The following is a 9776-nucleotide window of genomic DNA, read 5'->3' on the forward strand; positions in this document are numbered from 1 at the left end:
TTGTGCTCCTTTTTTTTTTAAAAAAAAAAAAGAAAGAAAATCAAAAGCTCAAACAATTAAACAAAGTTTGACTTCATAAAAAATATATATATAACCGTTGCACTAAGTATTGACTTGATGTCGTAACCACATAATAATACATACTACAAATATTTATTGCATGTTGGAGCAAACTATCAACTATGTGATATCGCACTCATTTCATTAGAACATAAACATTTTTCGGCTACGTTACTTGTGATAGAATTCATTACTAATAATTTTTAAACGTATTAGTAATCAATAAAGAAAATCAAGTAGCTAGACTCGAAACTCGAAAGCGAGCACCACGTGCAGCATATTTTATTCTATAAGAAGAGTGTCACGTGCTGCATATGGTGCCGGTGCCATATTACTACCACGGTTCTCTTCCATTTTGTCTTACGGTGCCGAATCTCATTATCTACATCAAACAAATAAAAAGAAACAAAACTAATAACTTCGACACGAGAGAATGTTCAATCTGATCCTGAAATTTGAAGAAATAATCAATTTGATCCTAAACTCTTTAAAGATGTTTGAAATTTAATTTGGAGACTAAATTAATTAATTTTCAGATATCCTAATAAGTTCTATAACAATAAACATATACAAATGTGGCTGAGCTTGAGCCTCCAATGCCAACTAAACTTCATACATTATTGTTATTCTGCCAACAACATTTGCAGCGTCCCAATAGTACTAATAATGTCATTGACTAATATTGATGATATTGACAGCACACTCTCGAGTCACTATCCGTCGCCTTTTGTATGCACACCATTTGTACCCCACATATATACCACACTCAATTGGATTAGAAATATGGTTTCACACTTCCACTTACACTCACATTAATTTAATATCTATATGATTGAAGTTACAAAAGAAAGGTAACTACGGTAGAAAGGAAAAAATAATTCAATGGTTCTAATTTTAATGAGTAATTTTAGATAACTTTTTTTTTTTCAGCATAGTTAACTTTTTTAAGATTATTTTGTTTATTTTAAATTCTAAATCCTAAATTATAGACTTAAATTCTAAAGTTGGCTAATATTAGCTGACTAAAATTAGTTTCTTGTACTCTTTCTTTTCGTTATATGAAAGAACAAATCCGTCGATATTTGACTAATAAAAAAATTACATTCATTTATTGAAGAGTATGAATTATGGCAAGTCGGCTCCACCATTTCGCATCGTCCATGATTCAATCACTCACATAATTTCTGTTGAAAGTTCTAGTTAGCATCTTTTTACCTTGAAGATGTAGCATTACTGTGTTCCAAAACTTCACCAGGGTACCGTTTCTTGTTGTCAATTAGTAAAAAAATTACAGAATGATGAGAAAAAGCGCAAACGGTGACAATATAGCTCTCCTTCGGCCTCAAACCGTGCACTGCAACTTTGACTTTGAGAGCTTGAGCTCAAGTCGAAAAAGAATGAAGATGATGCAAAATTTGATGGCATTACTTGGTAAAAATGTTGGAAGACTTCAAAAATTAAAAGCTAAGGGAGTACAGTAATAAGTATATTATCTCAAAAATTCACAGTCCACACCCCACATTATCAAGACCAAGATCAAGATCAATCTATAATTATGAATTGTAGTTCTCTTCAGCTTTCCAATATAAACAGGTTAAAATTCATTCATTTCAGGTGTAGTCACCCATGTTTTGGAGACTGAATCCAAGATAGGTATGTCATGTTGATTAAGAGCACCTGATGGAGACACTGCCGAATTATAATTTTACATTATTTTTAATTTTTCTATCTCATACAACAATGTTAATATTGTTGTGCTTTAGTTACCTGAAGAAAATAAGAAAGCATAAAAAAAGCCCTCTTATATATGTGAAGACGATGCTTTGTTGCTCATCCAAATATTAAGGCAGATGCAAACAAAAATGGCATTTACTCGTGCTATTCATCAATATAGCGCATGCAACTCCTGAACTTTCCTATTTTATTCATGTACAATGAAGACTTTGACCATGGTTCATCACTTCATCTCCTGTAAGATTGGACAAAAGAAAGAAACCGATCAAATTATATATTTTAGAAAAGAGTAGTTACAAGCAATTTGGCTTTCACAAACCATTAGAATTTTCAACTTTTCATATATGGTATATGCAAAGAAACTTTACCTGTTTAACTCAAACAAGCTGCACCACAGCAATGACCCTTAGGGCTCCATTTTGGAGAAGATCAGCAAGCTCATCAAATAATAGAGCAGTTCGCCAACCCCATCCTTTAGGAGCTTTAGGTAGAAGAGTGCCTGTTTGTTTAAAGCTTCCAAACACCATTACCTCCCTCTTGGATGGACAAATCAACTGAATGGACCCGGCAGATGGAAAACAAAACCATTAACCAGAATGATAACAGTATCAGGTACGACTAAAATAATAGAAAATCACAAACCACCACATGATAAAAGCATAGGTTCAGTACCGCAGCATTACCTGGTAGCGAGCAGTCACCTTTTCACGAGAGTCAACATACATGTGCACCTGAAAATACATTTCATAGAAATAAGTTAGGTTAGATAGAATTCCAGAAGATTTATAATCAACGACACGTTATATAAGGTATACACATTTAAAACAACTAAGAATGTGGCATGCTGATACTAGAACTCCAACTACTGGCAATCAGCACCCCGATTTGAGTTTAAATGTACCTGATGGACAGACATTACTCTATATTATTGAAATAAAGCAATTCATTTTCAGAAACAGAATATGATTTCCAAAGTCCAAAACTATCTTTTAAATACTGAAAATCAGTCCTGCTTACCTTTCTATGTATATCAGTTATCTCTGCCTTCCTACGATGAAGAAACAACCCTGCACCAACACTAAACATAAGCTCCCAGATAGAATAAAAATTTACATACTTAATTCACAGTCCAAAGGTGAACATTCAATGCAGTAAGACATTACCCAGTGTACGCCTTCCCTGGGGGTCCTCATCATTAAAAGCCTGTACACTGACCTAAAGATTCAAACAGATAAACTCTGTTCATATCAGAACACATAAACTCAAGCATGATAATATAGTGATTATTTTTTGCCAACCTTCCATAAAGAACCAGCATAGAACATTTCTGGAGAATGCTTAACCTGACCATCACCGAGTCTGTGCACATCCTCAAATTGGACCCTGTAAACCACAGCAAAAGCAACATTAAATGTATACAAATTATTTATTAAAATGAAAACACCTACACTGACTATGAACCTTTGCCAAATAGCCCCAATGTGATTTCAATTTTGACAATTTAACAGCCTCAAATTTCACTAAGTGGCAAATAAGTATTTAGTTTCAACTTTCGATGTTCAAATTAAAACCAATTGTAGTGAAAGTTTAAGCAAGATAACTGTCAAAATTGAGACAAGGGCACAATTTTGAAAGGGTAAAAACAGGAAGGACAATTTGCATTTTAACCAAACTACTAATCAAAACAAAAAGACCCCTACTATCTCACTCTAACTGCAAGACAACTTCTGTGATACAAGAAACAACATTGGATATACACCATTAGCATGTTACAGTATGCATTATACATAACCTACATTAAACTAAAACACCTAAAACAACACAACTTAAAGGGAAACACAAAGGAGAGGAACAGAGGAGGAACCTTCACAAGCAAGAAATAGATATAAAATCTCATGCATAGGAGGAAGATTGAAAGTTCAATGAAACATAAGTGTATCCAATGTGATTGTGTGTGAATATTAACCACACTAAATTAATAATATTGTGAAGTACATTGGCAGTAACAGAGGGGTGTCACCAACTGTGAGAGCTAAGGGCACAAAACGCACAAACCAGTAATAGCAAAATTTACTTTAACAACTCTGGAAAGTTGTAGAGAGGTTGACTCACCCAAAGCGAAAAGGGGGGAAATGGCTTAAAGGCGTTTTCAAATCCAATGATATAGATGAATTATTTGAATTCTCCCATTCTATTCCACCGTTATGTTCTGGTGTCTCTAACATCTGCATAGGAATACCACCAGTACTTGGGCCTCCTGCAGTTCCAGACATTCTGCCTTGCATGTCCATTTCATATCCCCTTTGAGAAAGTTCTCCATGTACATTTATTCCATTAACCCCACCTTGACTTAATCCAACCAAAGCTGTCAATCCATCTCCAGACAGGTCGCCGTTGTGATCAGTTCGCATCTCTGAATCATCATTGGCTGCAGATTGCTGGTAGTTTCTGTTCCCAACACCAAATGGTACACGAGAAAAGACAAATCGTGTAGGAGCAGAAGCAGCTGCTGGAACAAATGTAGTTCCACGACCAATACCTGCAAGCCCATCTATAGCCCCTCTAACATGTACTCGTACAGGTCTAAAGATGCCATTTCCTTCACCTGGAGAAGGCTCGGCAACATATATATTGCCCATGTTCGCATGCATATTATTCTGGTTATGTTCTTGAATGTAAAATCCAGTGGAATTAGCTCCATGTGAAAATGTAAATGGTTGCCGGCAGGTACAAGCCATACTCATAAGGGAGCAACTTTTGCAGGTATCAGCAGCAATTTCTTGCACCCTCTGACTAAGAAGCATCTAATAAAAACCAATAAAATTAAATTTCAAATATATTCTGCAACAGATGTTGGGTCATTGGTGAAGTCATAGGCAGTGTTTGTTTAAGAGGTGCAATGTAAATGGCAACAAAGAAATACCTGAAGCCAAAGACCATCATTCACAGCTTTGCAAGGGAAACCTAACTCTTCAAGTTGCTTTCTGACATTCAAAAGAGCCTCAAAAGACATGTTGCAGTATAAGAGAGAGCCCCCTTCAAATATGTTAAGAAATGCATCATATTCATCCCCATGATCTGCATAGTTTCTTTTGGAGTGAGCTTCAAGACGTCTTTTGCCAACAACTCTTCCACCCCATGAAAAAAATGGTGCTCCATATCTTCCCCAATCATTGGATGAGACCCCGCTAGAAGAAGAATTTGATGAAAAACGGTTTCTAGATTGATCCCTAACAATCCAACTATTGTTATCCAAATGGAAGCAAGATCCTTCCTCAGATGGCCCTTCCATAGCCACTCCATTTGCTCCAGCAACAACAGGCATCTCAACATAGGAACATGATGTTCTGATGCCATCTGTATCAGATAATGAATCACCCATTGATGAAGGCCCTTCCATGTTGCAAGAGTATGTTGGTTTCAGGTTTGATGAGCTGGTATATGAAGCTTCTTCACTTTGTTGATTGGAGTTAGAAGCTGCATTGTTGAAGTCTGGAAGCTCAACTAGAAGATTACGGGCATTAGGATCCTTTAGACCACTTTTAAGACTCATTTGCTCTAGATCAGTTTCCAACCTCTTATCAGTGCAGCCGTCAGATACACTCTTCCCCTTAGAGTGATCAGAATCAGAATGGATATCAGTTCCAGACTCAGAACTGGAACTTCCATGTTCAGGATGTTTGGCCTTCCACTGAGCACTCTTTGCGAGGAACACATACAAAGCCAACTCAAACCTTATAATGAAATTTGAGACAAGTGTTACACAAACAACGAAACTCAAGCTGTTAAAGGGAGGAAAAGGAAAAAAAAATAAAAGAAAAACAAATAGAAGCTCATAAAAACCACCTACCTCTTCTCTTCACTTGGTATCCATAGTTCATCACTGGTCAGTAATGCATGCAATGTTTGAGATGAAAGTTTAGGAAGCACCTGCAACAAACAACCAAATGTCAACTAATCCAACATACTCCTCATATTCAAAACAAATATACATAACCAAGAACCACAACTAAAGAACGCTAAGTGATATTTAGAAGAATGTGATTTTATCTTCCTACCCAAATTACCTCTTTTAATTCCATGCCACCACTTTGACAAAGGTAGCCCCAACAAGCATTTCTTACACGCTCCCCATGGATGCCATAGTCCTGGTTCTCGGCAAACACCTAGATTCCAATCATACCCCACATAAATAACTATCCCAGTGATAGTAAAAATCTGAAAGATGTATTACTTGCAATTCACAATGAGGGTAGCATTATGCATGTTTAACCTGGTAAGCCAAGAAATTAGAAGTCCAAAGCTCTGATATAATGAAGTCCGTACATATTGCACACAAATCCTGCACAGAAATTTTTTTTAAACAAAATTTAAAATTTAAAATTCATGAAATTGATTGGACTAAAGGTCAAAATGATTCTTCAAAGCGTCAACTTGATGCTCAAAAAAATTGGACACCTCAAATTCGTCCTGAAAGATACAAGTATACAACTAACAGTGAATAGAATTGGTCATTTCCATAAGTTCATGACACGTCACAAAATTGATCTATGCCACCTTCAACGTGTCAGAAGAACCACTTTGATTCGTGGTTGTATCTTTCATTGATCAATTGATCAATCAGAGGCGTCTAACCTCTCGAGAACCAGTACCAAATTGACGCACAACTATTAACCCAGAATTGATTGGTACCTGAAGGTCTAGGAAGGAAGCAGCAGCGAGAACACGGAAAGCATTGTTGTCGTTAAGCTTAGGGTGGTGGCCATAGAGATAAGCCAATGCCATAGTAATGGCCTCTTCGTTAACGTTTTTATCGTCCACGTGCAAAGTCACAACCGGTGCAGATGCTTCCTTCCAAGGTCCATGAAGCATGTTCCTAATTAATCAACAAATAAATAACATTTGCAATCAATTAACAAACCCTAACGGTTCCAATTGATGAGTGAATGAGTAACAGTGAGTGAGTTGGTTACCGAAAATAGGAGCTTCGGGAGAGGAGGAGGCGGTGGAGGCGGAAGGTGGAGCCGAGGGCGTGGAGGAGGATGTCGGAGAAGGCGCCGGAGTTGAAGCCTTCGGATTGGATGTGATCGCAGAGGGAGGTGAGGTTGCAGTCGAGTGCGCGGTCGCTGTTGCTGCTCTCAGAGTGGTGGTGCGAGTGGGAGGGCCGAATCGTCATTTTCATTTGGGTTGCTCCTCCTCCTGAGACCGCGTACGATCCACTAGGGTCCATGATTTTGGGTTAAGAAGAAAAAGGAGATACAGATCGAAATTCAAAGGACATTCATCGTTTTTTCTTTCGTTCGTTTGTGAATGATACTTCAGAGAGGACGAGAGAGGGTCGTAAAATAGAAAGAAAAAGAAAATGGTTGGAAAAATCAGGATAAACTCTGATTTTTTTTTTATGCACTTCATCATATATATATTAAAATTAGTTATAAAGCATACACTTTTTCTTTAAAAATTACTTCATTTTTTATCCATATAAATCATATGATTGCAAAAAAATATATACTCCATTTTCTTTCTCTCAATTTTTTTGTAACTTAATTTAGCGATTTCTGTGTTCCTTTAGCAGTCTACGTTGATTAGAAAAAATGTTTGTTTATGCTAAATTAAGTTACAAAAAAATTGAGAGAAAAAAAACGGAGTATATATTTTTTGCAATCATATGATTTATATGGATAAAAAATGAAGTAATTTTTAAAGAAAAAGTGTATGCTTTAGTGAATTTTTTACTAAAAATAAATTATTTTATCATTCATGAGTTTTAGAAGGGATGAAGATAAAAAAAAAATGTAGTCTTAGTTTATATATTTTAGTACTATGTGAGTACTCACTCTTTGATTTGCTATTTAATCTCATTTTAATAATAAATACAAATAAAAAATTATTACATGCATATTTATATTTTTTATTTTATTCATCAAAATTATGATGCCATCACTATTATTTATCTAATTAATCAACTGTAAAATACAAATAATTTTTATTTTTTGGTATAAGACAACAAAGTTACACAAATAAAAAAAATCATTTAGCTAGAATCTCAAATGCAAATCAGCAGCAAAGAACACAACCCATTTTCCAAACTCTCCAATCTCTTTTGTATGGTTGATATAAATAAAAGAGAATGAAGTGATTTTTAAAGAGTAAAATATATAATTTAGTAAACTTTTGGCTAAAAATAAATTATTTTAGATATATTGATATAGCAACAGATTAGATTTTTTGTATGATACTGTTTTTTAATTTTGGACTCTTATGAAAATAGCATATCTATGAATTAGTCCTCCTAGTTTGTTCTCATTCTTTTTCATACTCAAATTCTTTAAAATTCTAGAGATACTTTCACCACCTTAAAAAACTCCTTTTCAATATTGATTTTTTTAATGAATATTCTCATTTACAATTTGATTTTAAAATTTTAAAAAAAATCGTCAATTGTAGTTTCAAAAAAAAATAAATAAAAATTACTTCTACAGTAGTTATGGATCATCTTTCAATTTTTAGTAAATAAAAAATTTATATTGTCGCTGCATATCTGCATAGAAAGACAAGAGTTATTTACAAATTTGCAACATAAAAGTGGAGGAACAAAATATGTGTAATTTTTATTTTTTAGTGCTTAAAATTAGTAGAATGATTGAATTTGACAAAATTATTTTTAATATGGATAAAGAAAAAGTATATTTGTTGAATATTATTATTTGAAGTGTTTTGCAGAAGTGTAGAATTGCAGAAACTCTTACACATTATACACCCTGCATGCTGAGTTTGCAAGAATTTTATGCCGAATTTCAAAAAAATTTTACAGAAATTTCAGTAAAAATTTGTCACGTATCAGGCTCTGGTCACCACGCACCCTGCGTGTTGAAGCAGTAGAGATTTCTTTAGCAGAGATTTTTGGCCACGTTTATCAGCGTCCCCTGTCACTTGTCAACACCCTGGACAACACACAAAGTGCGTGTTAATCACTGGGCAATTTACGCATCTAAATTGTTTGACCTTCAATATTACGTAAATACATTGTTTCCAAATTTAATACGCAAAATGCATTGTTTCACTATTTTATGTAAACCGCTACTGGCAGTAGCGGTTTACAGGTGTACATAAACCGCTACAACCAGCCGCGGTTTATGTGTGTGAGTGTGTGAGTGTAAACCGCTGCTGCCAGCAGCGGTTTACGTGCATGTGTGTGTGAGTGTAAACCGCTACTGCTTTATATAATTCAATACTTTGAAGACTGTATTTTTTTATTTGTAATTTGGTCTTACTTCTAATAATAAATACAAATAAAAAAATTATTACATGCATATTTATATTTTTAAATTATATTGTGAAATGATAAATTAAATTTTTTATTTATAATATTATTTAAATAGTATACACACACATACACGTAAACCGCTACTGGCAGTAGCGGTTTACACTCACACACGCATGCACGTAAACCGCTACTGGCAGTAGCGGTTTACACTCACACACACATGCACGTAAACCGCTGCTGGCAGCAGCGGTTTACACTCACACACTCACACACATAAACCGCGGCTGGTTGTAGCGGTTTATGTACACCTGTAAACCGCTACTGCCAGTAGCGGTTTACATAAAATAGTGAAACAATGCATTTGCGTATTAAATTTAGAAACAATGTATTTGCGTAATATTGGAGATCAAACAATTTAGATGCGTAAATTGCCCTTAATCACTTGGCCGTCTGTCTCCATGCATCCAACATCCATGTTCCAGGAACGCCAATGTATTAATGATTTTGTGCCTTTAAAAGGCAGGATGGGGAGTTCGCATGCTTCATTGTTTATTGTGTATTGTTCATTCCAGGACGATTTTTTTTTTAAGAGTTAGAGAGGGAGAAAGGTTATCTTTAGCAAGAAGAGTGAGTAGTGTGTTATTTAAAAAAATGGTACGTGATTATACATCTGCAAAAAAACACGTTAGTTATTTGGGATAATTTAATTATGTAA

General features: G+C 35.0%; 1 protein-coding gene across 1 annotated transcript; it reads right to left on the reverse strand.

Annotated features, from left to right (window-relative positions):
• On the reverse strand, window positions 1582-7162 carry LOC107639052. Its single transcript, XM_016342468.2, has 13 exons — window positions 6768-7162; window positions 6487-6670; window positions 6068-6136; window positions 5862-5960; window positions 5645-5724; window positions 4718-5528; window positions 3907-4598; window positions 3093-3177; window positions 2958-3009; window positions 2812-2861; window positions 2478-2525; window positions 2163-2348; window positions 1582-2029 (listed from the first exon to the last, which is right to left on the reverse strand). Exons 1-12 carry the CDS (start codon window positions 7022-7024, stop codon window positions 2172-2174), a joined length of 2604 nt encoding a protein of 867 aa, XP_016197954.1. The 5' UTR covers window positions 7025-7162; the 3' UTR covers window positions 1582-2029; window positions 2163-2171.

Source organism: Arachis ipaensis, chromosome B04, assembly GCF_000816755.2.
Source record: "Arachis ipaensis cultivar K30076 chromosome B04, Araip1.1, whole genome shotgun sequence".
NCBI classification, from domain to species: Eukaryota; Viridiplantae; Streptophyta; class Magnoliopsida; order Fabales; family Fabaceae; genus Arachis; species Arachis ipaensis.

Excerpts from the sequence above, each read along its gene's own strand:
- LOC107639052 (XM_016342468.2), bottom strand. The coding sequence starts at position 7,024 with ATGGACCCTAGTGGATCGTACGCGGTCTCAGGAGGAGGAGCAACCCAA. Across the intron at positions 5,961-6,067 it reads CTAATTTCTTGGCTTACCAG|GTGTTTGCCGAGAACCAGGA; the intron begins GTTAAACATGCA and ends ATTGGAATCTAG. Across the intron at positions 3,178-3,906 it reads TTCCCCCCTTTTCGCTTTGG|GGTCCAATTTGAGGATGTGC; the intron begins GTGAGTCAACCT and ends TGTGGTTTACAG.